Source organism: Megascapheus bottae, chromosome 13 (assembly GCF_031878675.1).
Source record: "Megascapheus bottae isolate mThoBot1 chromosome 13, mThoBot2.hap1, whole genome shotgun sequence".
Lineage (NCBI taxonomy): Eukaryota > Metazoa > Chordata > Mammalia > Rodentia > Geomyidae > Megascapheus > Megascapheus bottae.
The window spans coordinates 30,901,867-30,918,219 of NC_143521.1; the positions used below are offsets into that span (position 1 = coordinate 30,901,867).

A 16,353-nucleotide genomic window follows, 5' to 3' on the forward strand; every position below is an offset into this window, starting at 1 on the left:
TTTAAAATACTGTTTTATATAAACGAGTGTGGCTGGATACCTGGAGACACCTATAGTGACACAGGTCCAGAGGAGGAGCTGACTCAAAGCTGAGAAGGAAAGGCAAAAAGTGTTGCTTTGTAAGACCTCCTACCTTACACCGGCCAAAATGTTAAAGATACCCAAAGACAAACCATTGTGAACAGCTTGTTTTGACCAACAACTCATATTTTTCCCAATGGCCTACTTTACTTGCCATCACTCAAATTTGTCCCCATTTTCCAGTTTGTGAACTGTGTTAGTAAAGATTTCAACAAATAAAGCTATGAGTTATTTCAGGTTCAAACATAGAGATTGATATCCCTAATGCATTATCCCAGGCATTCCTTTAAAATACTAATCTTCTAAGACATCATACACTATGCACACAGTGGTCAAATAAATCAGAGTCCTGTGAACTATGTCCTAGACAGAAACAATACATCCAGATAGAACTCAACTACAAAATTACAGAAAAGTGAAACCATGAAGGCAAGGTATGAGGTAGACCAGATGTGTCCCAAATCATGGCTTAGCCTAAAATAGATGTAGTTGTTAAGTTTATGCATCCTATGACCCCAAAGAATTTAATTGTCCACAGTCTGACATTGAAAATCATCTCAGCTTAAGGTCACACTCCTTAGCCATGCTTCCTGCCAATAGCTGAATAAAACTGGGGTTCATAAAATTAGGACCCAACACCTTCCTTAGCAGTCTAAGGATGTCCATACCTTCAACCATGCTGACCATGCAGTCAGGTGACTCTTTCAACCTCACAGGATTCTTCTCTCTTTACTCTAAAGATCTTTCACCTAATAAGCCCCTGAGTGCCTCATGGCATCTTGCATCCACCTCTCTGGGGACACAGAAGAGCATTGTTCCCATGGGGTTTCCCTTTAAATTTTAATTAAAAAAAAACAGTAAGAAACCCCTTCCAATTCAACAACAGTAAGTGCAAGCTAGAAGCCTGTAATCCTATCCACTCAAGAGACTGAGATCTAAGAATCAAGGTTCAAAGCCAGCCCAGGAAGAAAAAATCTGCAAGACTTATTTCCAGTTAACCAGCAAAATCCAGAAGTAAGAAAAAGCCTTAAATGGATATGTGGCTCAGGTGGTAGAGCACCATCCTTGAGCAAAAAAAAAAAAAAAAAAAAAAAAGCAAGCAAGAATATAAGGCCCTAGCTCAAGCCACAGTATGGTGGCACTCATACATACCTATACACATACAAAAATAAATGCAGGTTTTTCTAAGTCTGAAAATTTGGGTGCCTATTTGCAATCTATTGTGATGAAAAAATCTAACACAAAGCCTGCCTATTCATTCTCTGTCTTCATTGCTGAGTAAAGTGTAAGCACCAGTGGCTCACACATGTAATCCTAGCAACTCAGAAAGCTGAGATCTGAGGATCAAGGTTCAAAGCCAGCTCAGGCACAAAAGTCCATGAGACTCTTTTCTCCAAATAACCACCAGAAAACCAAAAGTGGCTCTCAAAGTGGTAGAGTGGAGCTCAAGCCACAACTGACTACACACACACACACACACACACACACACACATATATGAACCAGGCAAGGTGGCTCACACCTGTAATCCTACCTACTCAGGAAGCTGAGATCTGAGGATTGCACTTCAAAGCCAGCCCGGACATGAAAGTCTGTGAGACTCTTATCTCCAATTCACCTCTAGAAAAATGGGAAGTGGGGTTGTGGCTCCAGGTGTGGAGCAGTAGCCTTAAGCTGAAGAGCTCAGGGGCACCACCCAGAGTTCAAGCCCCATGACCCACCAAAAAAAAAAAGAAAAGTAATTTTCAAAATTCAGTCCAATTCTAAAATGTTAACCATGAGCATTTCTTGATAATAATATTGCCAATGATCTTTATTTAATTCTGCATGTTCTGCTGAGCATGGTAGCACACACCTATAATCCTGACTTTCAAGAGGCTAAGGCAGGAAGATGGCAAGTTCCAGGCCAGCCTGGTATTCATAGGAAGACCTTGTCTCAAATAACAACAATAACAACAACAACAATAAATGGGTGTTGTCAAATTTTTCAAATTCCCCCCCACCTCAAAAATTTACTAAGTTGACATTTTTTGGACCTTAAGAGAGCAAATGAGAGAGAAAAGAGGAGAAGAAATGAAGCTTGGTGTTCAGGAGATTCTTCCCACTCACCAGGCACAAAGATGTAGATGTGCCTGCCTTCGATCTCGCTCTCCTCCATCTGAGTGTGGTTATAATAGCAAGTATACAATCCCGTGTGGGCTGCCGAAGCCCCAACCACTTCCAGTACCGTCACAAAAAGGCCACTATTGTTCTCCTCATTTCGGATTTCCACGCTGGGGTTCTCTTCTTCAGCCATGGGGTACTGCCAGCTCACTTCACTCTCCCCAAAGCATCTTAGAATGAAAGACGAATTCAGCTGTACAACCTTTTCATTTTCATTTGGAAGGATGGAGGGTAATGAAAGCTGGCAGAAGATGAGGCTCGGCCCTGCAAAAGAAAAGCATGCTCTGAATAGGATGTGATCAGAAGGGAAGAGACAAGCCACAGTAGTCCCTTATATGAACAATGACCGCTTCTGCGCAAAAACCCAGGAGCCTGAAAGCCCATGAAAGGGCCTCCATTCTAACAGTCACTGCATCTGGTGAGAGCAGCAAGCGTTCCAAAGGTCTGGACGCCCCACCAGGCCCCTCAGATTCACCCCTCCAACGCTCAAATGGATAGAGGACATCTGATTCCAATTCCATATTTCAGTCAATTATGTGTGCCTATAAAATATCTCAAGATGGCGTAGGATGGAGTACACATGGCTTCTTTATCAGGCACATGCCCCACAGAGGGTTTCCCTGATTTACAACAGAAGATCTGGGCTGAGAACAAAGGCAGAGAGGCTGAGGAAGAAGACACTGAGCAGATTCGTGTTCAAGAACAGAAGTGCATGCCTTCTGTTTCTTACAGGCCCCAGGCAAGCTGTCTCTCTTTAATGACTTTCAGTGACCAAAACAGGATGGTGTGGATTTTAATTAGCAAATAGTAAGTAAAACCCAAGCTCTAAGTTCATCTTAAAATCGCAAAGTTCAGTCTGACTTCTCATCTATAAAACAAACAGGAGAGATACAAGCATGACTTACTTCACTATTAATCAATGGTCTCCAGTCTCCCTAGGAGCATAATATAGGGACCCCCAGCCAAGTTTAGGGGAAACCTTTGTAGTATGTTAATACCTGAATGAAAACTTAGGAAATCTGAAAAATGTCTCAACAAATAGGCATAATATCCTCCTGATGAGAAAGAGTTAAGACTTCCCATGATCCAAACACTCTTATGTCAATTAGATGTTCTAAGCTAGCTAATAAGCAAGATCCTTTACTGAGGCAGGTAGGATGTCATGGACAAGATTGTTGTTCTGTTCTTTCTTTGGGGGCCATACATGAATTTGAACTCAAGGCCTTGCACTTTCTAGGCAGACATTTTGCCACATCAGCCACGCCTCAGCCCAAGAGTTATTTGTCTTTTATTTCTTTTTATCATGATTAGATTGATCTGATCTGCGTCTACAGGAAGGCCAGACCATGGGCCTGGAAGAGGGTAGTTGTTCAGTTTGGGCTTTTACCATTTCAATGGCAAGACTATGTATATCCCCAAATAGACACTAGAGGGCACTCTTGTAAAATGGAATTAGTACAATACAGAAAGAGAACTGAAAGTTTGTAGTAGTTTCCATCTCCCCTCCTCAGCATTTGGCCTGTGTGCTTAGAACACAGGTAACAGACCCACAGAACTTAGAAGTGAAGATCCCTAGAGGTTAGGATGCATACCTGTGAGGAGACAGCTGAAGACCAGCAAAGTCCAATGGGAAGTCCCCATAGCTCTGGAAAACTGCAAACGCCAAACAGAAACAGAATTAGCCAATAGAAAACAACCTCCTGGCTGGTTCTCTTCACAACCTGCATAATAGAAAATGTTACTGGCCTCATTTTTGGTCTAAAAATGACCCAGTTTAGGGGCTGGAAGTTTGGCCTAGGGGTAGAGTGTTTGCCTAGCATACACGAAGACCTGGATTTGATTCCTTGGTACCACATACATAGCAAAAGCTGGAAATGGTGCTGTGGCTCAAGTGGTAGAGCTCTAGCCTTGAGAAAGCCCAAGGACAGCGCTCAGGCCCTGAGATCAAGCCCCTGGACTGACTAAGAAGAGAGAATCAAACTGGAGCTTCAAGACTGAACAGATCTAAATTTTAAACACTTTTTTAGTGGTGGTGGTCTTGGAGTCTCTACAGTGTGGACAGTCTTAATGACACTGAGGATCAAGGTTCAAAGCCATCCTGGGCAGAAAAGCCCGTGACTCTTCTATTTCCAATTAACCAGCAAAAATGTCAGAAGTAGAGGCATGGCACCAATCTTGAGCCCCCCAAAAATCCAAAGAACAGTGCAAAGCCCCAATACTAGCACAAAATAAAAGATAAACCTTAGACCCCATTGCAATCCAGCTCCTACAATGCAGAGAGCTGATGATACCCAGTCTGTCCCTCATTGACTTTACAAATAAGGTTTGTTCAAATGACTCCCCTTTAAAGAGCAGGGGCTCCACATCCGCCTTGTTTAGTCCAAGTTGTTTTGTGTCCCCTTGTTTCTTTTTAATGGAGAGGACCCAGCAGATAATAACTCTGAGGCAGGCTTGATGGAGCCTGGCCATGCTTTCCATTGGCCTACCTGCAGAAATCAGATCTTGGCTTCAGAAAAGTCCAGAAGGAACAGAATCTACTTGGAGATGCAATGCTGTGAAGAGGGGAGCATTGGAGAGAAACAGATAAGAGAGAGGACAGAAAGAAAGATAGTGAAAGAGAAAGACACAGATGATTCTAAGTAGCAATTGAGGCTCCATAACTCAGGCAGAGGCAAGATTCCAACACAAACCTGTGAGCAGCAAAAGCCATGTTGCTTCCACTCCACCACAGGGTCTCTCTTGAGGAAAGGTCATTGGTTCAACCCTGCCTTGCTGTCTCTACCCCACTATTTCCTGATGCAAATGGGAGTCGCATTCCTTCTCAGCTCACCACAGAGGGAGGAAGGTAATGGCAGTGCTGTGAACACAGTTCTATTTGCACGGTGCTGGGTGGGTGAGGACTTCTGAGGATCCTGACGGGTGCCAGCATGTGAGGTTTCCACCCAGCTGTGGTCCCAGCCACGCTGGCCGCCTGATGTACCTCACTTAGCAGTAAGGATGGTGAGCGTGTTCACAGAAATATCAACCTCCCGCTGATAATCCACTTAGCCAACTTCAAAGCGGCCTGCTGCACCAGCCTCACATCCTGTGTGTTATCACGTTTATATCCTGTATTTCTGCCTCCAGGCTAGCCAACGATGCATCTCTCAAGTAATGCTGAGCCCCATGCATTTACAGAACAGGCTCAGCAGACCATTCTATCCTAGCCAGGCCCCCATCCAATTTCCTTCTGTGTGTCCAGATAGAGTGGACCTGAAGCCAAGGGGATTATTTACTGACATCCAAAATGGCAATGGAAACAGAGCCTCCAAGCAAGGAATAATGGTGTGAATCCTGGGCATCAACATGTATTTGCTAAAGATTTCAAACTCCTGTCTCTGATAACAGCTGCTCCCTGGCTAGAAACCCAGGGTATTTGTAGAGGTTCATGTCCATGACTCGTGTACAGCGCAGATGACTTCCTCAGGAATAAGTGTTGTCTTCCCCACGAGGAGGCGCTAATACCAGGAAGGCTGGAGACCTGAAGAACTGGACGTTTGGAGGCTTTCCTGGAGTGAGGAGCACTGGGAGGGAGTCTTGCTGTTCTCAGGGCCTTTCTACTCTGGGAGTGATAGCCCACCTCAGTTAGTGACCCCCATCTCAGAGTCATAAGTCAGATGTGCAGAGAGGCACTGCAGACACAACACTGCAAAGAGAGGACCCATGGATAATAACCATATCTTCTTTCAAGATATTATTTCCTCTCATGCCAAGTTTACAGGGGGTTTGTCACCATCCTCTATATTAACACCTCAAGAAGTATTGTCAGCAGGGTGTGGTAGCTCACGCCTGTAATCCTAGCTACTCAGGAGGCTAAAAGCCAGCCCAGGAACTAAAGAACATAGGACTCTTATCTCCAATTAACCACTAGAAAACAGGGAGTGGAGCTGTGGCTCAAAGGGTGGGGCTGTGGCTCAAAGGTTAGGGCAGTGACCTTGAGCTGAAGAGCTCAGGGACAGCGCTCAGGCCCAGAGTTCAAGCCCCACAACGGGGGAAAAAAGAAAAATGGAAAAAAAAAAAAGAAGTATTGTCAGAGGTTAGAGGAACAGAGACACGGGAAAACATCACCAACAGGGGGCCTAGCTTCTCCCCATCCTCTTCCCTCTGCTTTCCATCTCTCAGAAAAACACAGATACCACCCTGGAGCACAAGTCGAGCATTCATCCACTACCTCCCTGAGCCAGACTCCTCTATAAACCAAACGAATGATATTCGATGCCTGCCTGCTCTGTCATATTCTGTGCATGTTTTTTTTTTAATCACACAAGCTTGAGTTTTCCTATTGACATCCTGTGCATGCCCCCGACATGAGTTTGAAAATGGTGACTCTGGATGGCTGCTTCAGCCTCTTTTCTAAGAAAGCAAAGCCCTTGGGCCGGGAGTTTGGCCTAGTGGTTAAAGTGCTTGCCTAGCATGCATGAGGACCCAGGTTCAATTCCTCGGTACCACGTACATAGAAAAAGCCGGAAGTGGTGGTGAGGCTCAAGCGGAAGAGCTCTAGCCTTGAGAAAGTCCAAGGACAGTGCTCAAGCCCAGGACTGGCAAAAAAAAAAAAAAAAAAAAAAGAAAGCAAAGCCCTTGCCAGACCCTAGGGTTGGTGCCTATAATCCTAATCACTCAGGTGGCTGAGATCTGAGGATGGAGAAGCCAGCCCAGTCAGGAAAGCCCCTGAGATACTTAGCGCCAGTTAACCAGAAGAATGCCAGAAGTGAAACTGTGGCTCAAGTGGTAGGGGGCCAGCCTCCAGCAAAAAGGTTAAGGGACAGCATCCAGGCCCTGCATTCAAATACCAGCACTGGCATGTGTGTGTGTGCAAGCGTGTGTGCCCATATGCACACACACACACACACACACACACACTCCCTCTCTCTCTTACATATCAGCTATCAGAGTAGCCAACAGTCCCACACAGAGATACAAATCAGATCACAGCTATTGTTCATTTCATTCTGTCTCTTTTGCTCTCTTCCTCTCCCTCCATTTTCTCTTGCTCTCTCTGAGAGAGTCTCACTGCATAGCCCACACTGACTTCAAAATGAGATTCTCCTGTCCGGGCCTCTGTGCTGAGATTTCCCGTGAGCACCACTTTACCAGTTCTCTTTAAGTATGCCATCTCATCCCCTGCAAACAAGTGAGAAGCTCCTGAGCATGACTTTATAACCAAAGACGACATGGTAGGCTAAAGCATAACGGAAGCAAGCAATGCAAGGGCTTGACTTGATCCATACACCAGCTTTGCCACCAATGTTTCCCACTGCAGAACCAGTGGGTATTGAATTTCACCCCACCCTGGCACAATTAAAGACCACAGCAGACTCTCACCACCCTACAGCCTCTGGTGACCTCAATGCTCAGATTTCCGAGGTTGCGTTAATTTCAGCTCTCCTAAGTTAATTCTAACTGAAAATTACACATCTTGTTTTCTTCTCGGGAGGCCAAAATCAGGTCTGTGTCAATGGCAACCACTCTGTTTTCCAGACCAGAGTGTGATTTCAGACCCAAGCAGACCCTGCTGTTGTTTTGATCTTTTTAGTCCATTACACATTCCAGGGATGGGTGGCGGCTGGAGAACTTTTACATGGGAACAATCTGAGTCCATAAACCTTTCTGTTCACCCACCTCCTCCACCCCGCACCAGATATCCAGCTGTAGGAGAAAAAATGACACTTCCTTCGGATTGTTTCCAAATTGATGTAACTCTGAAAAACGGGACAACCTTAGGAATAGCAGCATGTAATAGCCACTCACTTAAAAACAGGAAACTAAATGCCCACTTATCTTCCTAGCAGATCAGCCCGGAGGTAAGTAAACCCTCTGTACATTATACAGATGTAAAACGATTAACAATTAAAGCACAGGGCCGATGATGTCTCTGAATAGTACAGCATTTGCTTAGCTAGCACAGGCAAGGACCTAGATTTCATGTTCCTGCACCAACCACTCAGAAAAGGGCAGAAAATTACAGAAATGTCCACAAAATAAACTTTGCCCATCCAGTGATTTCAGAGTGAAAAATCCATCTGCGGGATGGATTGTTTGCAATCTCCGGTTAGCCCACGCATAAGGACATGGCAGTTCCTCCGAGTGGCCAGCAGATGGCAGTGTTGGTCTAAGGAAAGACATGAGCATCCCGAGGTTCAAGGAAAAGCAAGCGCCAAGGCGACCAATTCCAACCTAAAATATCCCAACTTTTAATTTACAATCTCGTCCTCTCTTACACTGTACTTTTTGCTTTCGTGGTAGCCTCAATCGCAAGCTACAGCCACAATCGCAAGCTACAGCATGGGAGGCGAAATGGCAACACTGTTGTTGAAAATGCCTAAATCTCTTTTGAGATCCAAGATGGGTAAGGTCAACTTTATCTCCATCACCGTCATCACCACCTAGAGGGCTCACGCCAGACAGTCGGGAGCCAGGAAGACATTGCTGTCCACCCAGGCCGAAACTGTTTTGAAGGACACTGTACTCGGGTTGGGGGGGGGAGGGAAACCTAAGCTCCAGCGCCTTGGTCAGGGAAGGGAGACCACGCCTGGAGCACAACCACCACCCCGTCACGACGCCCTTCCTAGACCTCAATGCCCACTCTGCTGGCACCCACTCGCCGGGGTTGGGGTGGGGTCAGCCCAACGGACTGGAAACCAGTGTTCAACTTGCACAATCATGCGGGATCGTAAAACAAACAAAAACAAAGACACGAACAGCCACAGGCCGCGGGCAAGGCCAGGAGACTTGGTGCGTGTCACCCCAAATCTCCAACCCAAATCAAAGCTCCCCCCACTCTCCCCACCCCTCCCCTCCCCCCAGGCCCACAGGGGGCCTGCAGAGCGTCCATTCCACGCCTCCGAGAAAGGCAAATGAGAGCCAGATGAGCCTAACAGCTAGGGGGCCGCTGACACCCGCACTGCGCTCCCGCACCGCTGCGCCCGAGCGCGCTCCGGGACCTCACTAGGGGGCGCCGCAACCCCGCGGATCTTACCGGGCTGGCTCCGCCGCGGTCCGCGCCTTGGGCTGCCGACACCCGCAGCTCCGACCAGCGTCCGCGCCCGGGCACCTCTCGTCCCGGACCTCGCCACACAGACACACAGACAACGCCGCTTCGGCTGCCTCCCCCTCCACGTCCCCTGCACTCTCCGCGGCTCGATGGGCTGGGTTCACTCGGGCCAGCTCTGGGAACTCCGCACAACCCCCCCCCCCCGTGCTCGGAGCCTCGGAGCTGCGGAGGCCGGCGCGCCCCGGGCTGGACTCAGGACGATCGCATTGTTTTCGGCGGAGACCTGAGAGGGGCTGGGCGGGGTGGCGGGGTTAGGGTTACAGGCGCGCGCCAGCGCCTCCTACGGGCCCGAGAGCCACACTGCGTCCCACCTCCCAGGGCCCAACCCCGGGCTAGCGGGGCCGCCAGGGCGCGCCCAGCTCGCGCCCCTGCAGCTCTCCACCGGGCGTGCTCCGGCGCCCACCGCACCCAGCGGCCTCCCCGCCCTCCGCGCACACCCCGCGCCCGCCAGCCTCCGCCACCCTCGGTCCGCAGGGGAGGGAGAGGACACTGCCGTGGAGCAGGAAGGAGGCGCCCCACGTCCGAGGCTCCTCCACGTCTGTCCCCTCCTACCTAGCATCGCGACTCCACACCCGCTTGGCCTTTAGTTTAAAACAAAGAAAATGCCACCGAGCCACTTCAGCTAAAGACAGGCAGGCCGAGGACTAACGAGAGTGCAATCGGGGAGGGGGGCAGCAATTGACCCCCTGAAAGAGACCCCCGCTGGGCACGATCCCTCGAGATTCCCCCGCGCCGCGCTTCCCAGTAACCCATGGAGCGGGTAAACCCGCGCGCGCGGGACGTGGGGATCCCTGGGAACCGCACCTTTCCGTCACCTGGCCGACGTGGACGCTTTCTCCCCGCACTGCCACCTTTTCCGCCAGCCACGAGTGACTGGGGCCCACGAGGCTCCCCGGAGGCCAGAGGGGGCGCTGCCTACTGAGCTCTGCGGGCAGCGCTGACCCCCGCGTCCCGGGACGCGCGCCGCCCACGGCCTGTCCCCAGGAGACCGGGGAACCGGCCCGCCGCGGCGCCAGACGCGCTCGCAGCTGGGTCGGCGCGGCCCGAGCCCCGCCCCCGCGGCTGCCCCAGCCCGCGCCCCGGCGGGAAAGCACGGGGCCGCCGCGCCGCCGACGGCCCTGCCCGAGCGGGGCTCTCCGGCCTCTGCCGATCTCTGAACCCGGACGTCGAGGCTCCGCGACGGGATCACTCCCGCCGCACCCCGTCTTGCTCTCACCCCCGCCCCAAATAGAACCAACCTTACAAGAGCTCCAAAGCAGGGCGAGTGTCAGAGCGGGACCCGATAGGTCTGGGCCTGTAGGGACATCGAAAAGCGCCCCCCGCCCCCCATCAAAGGAGTTTGGAGGGGAGGGGAGGGGGGCGCAGGGTCCCGCTCGCCGGACCCGAGAAGGGTTAGGTAAAAACCCGGCCCGCGGGGCGGCAGGCGGGGTGCGGAGCCCAGACGCGCCCCACTCTCGACCCCCGAGGCTCGCGAAGTTGGAGGGTATTATCCTGGCGGACTGCGGGGTCCTGGACGGGCTCTCTGACTCCTCCAAACTCCCAGGTTCTAAGATGACCCATGTAAGTCCGTCCCAAACATTGAGCAATTGGGTCACGGAGCCAAAAGGCCACTTCCCACACCGCCCAGCTCGGGGCTTTCCCGAGAGACCCCGAGGCGCGGCGCGGCCCAGACCCGCGGGGATCGTCCAGGTTTTCTCCCCAGCCGGGCTTCTCCTCCGGCCCTCGGGGGCGCGCTGGATGACGGGCTCCCGCAGGCAGTCCCCGCGGTGGAAGAGGGGCCCCGGGCGGGGGCGGCGGGCGGCCGCGGGACCCTCGGCCCGACTCTGCGCTTCCTTCCTGACCCGGGCAGCTCCCGCACACCTGGCCCCGGGCGCCCGGGCTCCGGTCAGCGCTTCCTGGGGTCGCGTCCCCCTCTCCCTCGGCGGCGAGCGGCCGACACTCTTTCCAAACAGAACCGAACCCTGCCCGCTGCCCAGGCACGAGGGAAGCGGTTCCCCTCCGGGGTCTAAACCGATCTCGACAGGGAGACCCGGGCGGGGAAGAGGAGCCTCTGGGAGGGAGGACAACGCATCCGCGCGAGTGCGCGCCCTCGCCACTGCCACGCAGCCCGGCGCCAGAGAAGTCCGGGGCGGGGAGGAGAAAGTCCCGCGCTCGGGTGGCGACATACACTTTTGCCTGTCACCCCTCGGTCTTACCTGCACCCCAGCGCGTCCGTCGACCGACCGCAGGCCTGAACTTCTCAGTCAGCACTTTCCAAGAGACCTCGCCTCTTTCCGGCTCGAGGCCGCGATCGAGAGCCGCCGCCACCCGGCCCAGGGCACGGCAGGAGAAAATAATAAAGATTCCACGGAGGAAGGAGAGGGTGAGAGCCCGCCGGGGGTGGGGTCCACGGCGCACAATGAGGGCCCCCCGGCCGGCGTGCCGCTCCGAATTCCTCAAATCCCAGTTGCTGGAATGTGAGGCACCGGCGACTTCTTCACTCCGGGGCCAAATGTGTTTGTCATTACCCCGGGAGCGTCGCCCGCCCCGCCGCCGCCGCCGCCGCCTCCGGACCCGCGATCCGAGCGCACCGCAGGGCGGGAGCCCGCGGGTCCTCTCGCCTGGCTAGACCCGGGTAGATTCTCAAATATCCACACACACACACACACACACGCCACGCTCTTCTCTGCCCCGGCCTGGCAGCAGCCACCGCCGTCCCGAGTCTGGTCTGGCCCCTGGCTTGCACTAGGAACAGTGCCGTCCAGTAATTACGCGCGCTCGGCTGGCGCCATGTGCAATCCGCTGGCACCTAAAGTCCAGTCTCCTCCATTTGAGCCCTTCACACCTCCCCTGCCTCCCAAACCCGTCCCGCGCCCCGCTCGGCGCGACACCAACACCAAGCTACACGACCCCCCCACCCACCCCACAGACTGCAGCGCTGTCCCACCAAACTGCCGGGCACCGAATGAAAATAGTCATTAAAAACCTGTCGCCTCCAGAACTCACTGCCAAGACGAGGGCAAAGCCCTCTGCCTCCTCCCCCAGCCTTCCTTGGTCTTCATCCCAGGATCCACCCCCACCCCGAAAGAGATGTAAGCCTCAAAAATGTAAGCCTAAACAAATTTCTTTGCGAGGCCATAGGGTTCTTAGAAAAACACTACTTTTAAAAAAGTCTGGAAAGTGTGAGTGAGTGTGTGTGTGTGTGTGTGTGTGTGTGTGTGTGTGTGTTAACCTCCAGGCTTTCTAACTATATGGTTATTCCCTCTGCCCAATGAAGTTTTAGTCAGAAAAAAAATTACTCTTCTGGGCACACAACTGGAATCAGCTCTATTTTTTTTTCCATTCCCCCCCCCTCATTGCTCAAAATTTGAAGTGCTTTCGTGTCTTCCAGCTCCAAGATCTGATCAAGCACTTCCCTCAGAAACAATTTTTTTTTCCCCTCTCCCTTACCTCCTCCGACTGTCAATCCACAAGGAAAATCCTAAGCATGGGGGTAGAACAGCCGCCCAAGGCCTCCAACCCTCTCCTTAGTTCCAGTCTCTGTTTCTCTCCCTCTAGCTCCAACTGTAATGGGCTCAAAAACCGCGTTTTGTAATTGATTCAATGTTATAGTCCATCCTTCTAAAACTAATCATTTGCTCTAAGTAAATAGCTGTCAGGAAATGAAGCCCCCCCTCCCTTCAGCCTCTTCAAAATAAAAGTTACCCTCGAACTCACTGCACATGGAATCTCTCAAGTCTCCAGATTTCGCCTTTTGCTCTTATGCAATCAAGGGGTCCTGTCCCAACCCCCAAACTTCAACAACAACTGGGAGGCGGGGAGAAGCAGACCAGATGGGGTGGGGGTGGCTGGCGAGGGACGGGGGGGGGGGGAGAGGGAGGGAAGGGGGGGTGGTTGACGCTCTGCCGGGAAAAGAGGTTACGTGAAACTACAAATAGCCCATCACTTCCAGAAGGAGCTTGTCTCCCCGTTTGCTGTAGTTTTGTATCGTGTGTGTGTGTGTGTGCGTGCGTGCGTGTGTGTGTGTGTGTGTGTGTGTGTGTGTGTGTGTGTGTGTGTGTGTGTGTGTGTGTGTGTAGAAAAACAAAGAGTAAAATTGCAGCTAATGCCTAGAAGGGAAATAAATCTGGGCGCCCCTCCTCTAGAAACGCCCTGGCCAGGCAGAATTTGGGGAGACGTCTCCCTGCGGTCTGATGTCTTTGAACTAGGGGGGGTCTCTTGGGGAAAGTGGCTGCGTGGCGACTAATCCTTTAATGAGATTAGTTAAGTGTTGATTCTAAATAGGCCTTGGGTGGGTTTGGGGGAGGCTGACTGGAGTGTGGCCGGGGGGCGTGGGACCGAACGTCCTCTCCCACCAGGACGCTTCCCGTTTGCGAGCTCGTCATCTCCTACCTTTTGTTTTCTGGGTTACCTCGGGAGGGGTCTCTGGGGCTTCTATCTCTGGCTGTCTTGAGAGTTGGGGTGTGTACGCCGAGCGCGTCCTCTCCCCGTCCTCGGGGGAAGGGTTGACTTTGGCTGTCCCTGAGTTCTACCCCACGGCTTGGACCCGACCCGACCCAAGTCCCAGGAGTGGAGAATAGGGCCACCAACCCCAGGGCCCCGGGACGGCCGGGGAGGAGTGTCGGGACAGAGCGATGCCGCTCGCGCGGGGAAGGGGGCGCTGGCGCTCCAGGAACCAGACCTGGGTCTGCGGGGCGTCCGGGCCGGCCGCCGGGGGAGGGGAGGCGTCGCGTCCTGCGCCCCAGCGTGGAATGCCCCAGGTTCCTTTACCCTCTGTCCTCTCCCACCCTCACCCCCCTCAGAATGGCAGTGGGGGGAGGCAGGTTGAGACGGACGCCTCGAATGACCATCGCCTCCGTCGTGCGGAGGTGGACACGGGGCCGTGGGCCGCAGAGGACCGCAGGGAAGCCCTCCGAAGGGCGCGGGGTTGTGCCTACGTTGGACGGGACGGGAGAGTGCCAGGCGCGGGGAAAGGGCGCCTGGAGCTGGGCTGCGGGGCCTCGTTTCCCCGGAGCCCTTCTGCGCGCCCCCTCGGGTGCAGCCTCAGCCCGCGGGGCCGCCGCGCTATTGCTTCCACTTGTACGTGCCTTCAGGAAACCATTGAAGGCGAATGGATGAACAGCCCTGGGTGTGGAATGCTAACAGGATACCGTAATGCTTGGAGATGGCGAGCGCATTCCTCCAGCACACGACGGGGCGGGGGTGGGGGGCTGGCCTTCGTGCTATTGTTAAAGGTGAAGCGGGGGCCTGGCTGGGTGTGTATCCATATATTCGTGTGCGTGTATAATCATATACGTATAATATATGTATTCACATTGTATCTATCATATCAGAGAGCCTGGACCAGAGGGACCGCCGCCAGGACCCCGCCAGCCCGGGCCCCAGCGTTCCCGGCCCACAATTCATTTTGGAGAGGCGGAGAGGGCCGGGGGCCGGGAGACGGGGCGGGGGGGGGGGGGGGCGGTCCTGGGACAGTAACTCCAAGCCGAGAGAAATGGATGAGCAAGCAGGCACCCGGTTTGTCCTTCTGGTAGTAATTACCTGCCTAATTTGAATGATGCCTTTGTTATGATCATTAACAAACATTTGCTAAAGGTTTCCATGTGTGACATTCCCCCAGGTTTAAAGGCCCCGGGGAGCTGACTGCGCAGATAGCGCCCTGGTGTGGGGGGGGAGGGGTTCAGAGAACCAAATGGTTAGAGGGGGGAGATTCTCCCCACCCCCACCCCCGGTCTGATCTGAGAGAAGATGGAGACAGGTCAACATCTGCCTCCCTCGCAAAAGCAAAATAAACCCAAGTGGTCGGGAGCCACCTCGAGGCAGGAGGCCCCGGAGCCCGAGCAAGGGGTTTCCGAGGCCCCGTGCTGCCCTGCCCAGCCCCTGCTCATAGGCGGGTTTGAATGCAGTCGTCCGCCCACTCCCGTCCCGGGCGGTGGGGAAGGTCGGGTGTGCGCCCGCCACTCATTCCCGGGCGTCCGGGGGACGGAGTGGGGGGGGGGGGCTGAGCTATGCCCCGGTGGTTGTAAGATCTTCCAGATTGCTCCCCGGACGCCCCGGGTCCAGGGTGGTCCTGGGGCCGCAGTTTGCACGAAGAGCCTGGCTGGCCGACGCCGGCTGCAGGACGACCTGACCCGCCGCTGGCTTCTGCTCCGACGCCCTTCGGGGCGCCCGACGCCCTGCGGATCTGGGCTCCTGAGCGAAAGACCTGATCTGCACCCAGATTTTGCTTTTCAACTGCCTGGTCCCCCCGTCCCCCCATCCACACACCCTGGGGAGTCCAGGGGTCTGCAAGCCCGCGGGGGAGCAGGCCCCACCTCGAAGCCCAATGGGGTCAGGAAGCTCGAGGAAAGGGACCCCGAGGGTGGTACGCTTTCAGGCCCTCGGGCAGCAAGAACCGGGGTGCCAGCATGTAAAGAGGAGCGATAGATGCGCTGAACTTCGAACGCGCGTTGACACGGTCGCTTCCCGCCCCGCCCAGCACCCCAGGTGGCGACCTGCCCGGACTTGGGGGGTCAGCGCGCCCCACCTCTCGTGGGCGTCACCCCCTGCGCCCCAGCTCCGCACCCCTCTGCTCCCCTCAGCTCTCCCCGGGTTGGAGGGGGGGCGGTCCTGGGGCAGAAGACTTAAAGATGCGCTCGGACTTCAAAGCGGTCGGTTGTGAAATCATTGCTTTTCAAGGAAGGTGACAGGGCGGGAAGGGGCTGAGAAGGGGCTTCGGGCTTCAGGATCTGAAAGCTCTGGCCGTTGGGTGCAAAGCGAGGGAGAACGGCCCGGCTGCCCCTTCGCCCCCACCCTCCCCCTTTAACTCTGATCCACCCCAGGGGCCCAGCTAAGGGGCTAAGGGAGGGGTGGGGGGCTGCGTGTGGACCCCAGTTTGGGACCTTGGAAGGTTCTGCCCCAGCCGAGGGTCAGAGGGTCGCAGCCTCTTTGCAGGCCCGTTTTAAATGGTGCAAAGGGCCTGTGTCATTTGGGGTGACTATTACCCTCTCTCAAGAGTCCATGTCCCCCTCCTCTTCTTCGTGGTTGCTGGCTAGACAGAAA

The 16,353-nt window shown here is 53.8% G+C and overlaps 1 protein-coding gene across 1 annotated transcript in view; it reads right to left on the reverse strand.

Moving 5' to 3' along the window:
* Pdgfra (platelet derived growth factor receptor alpha) overlaps positions 1 to 9,454 on the reverse strand; it is a 41,566-nt gene extending 32,112 nt beyond the window's left edge. Inside the window, exons 1-3 of the mRNA XM_090343587.1 lie at positions 9,259 to 9,454; positions 3,836 to 3,896; positions 2,190 to 2,507 (exon numbers count right to left, since the gene is read on the reverse strand). Coding sequence (XP_090199713.1) covers positions 2,190 to 2,507; positions 3,836 to 3,884 — 367 coding nt within the window. The 5' untranslated portion in view covers positions 3,885 to 3,896; positions 9,259 to 9,454. The remainder of the gene's footprint in view (positions 1 to 2,189; positions 2,508 to 3,835; positions 3,897 to 9,258) is intronic.
* Positions 9,455 to 16,353: the final 6,899 nt, after the last annotated feature.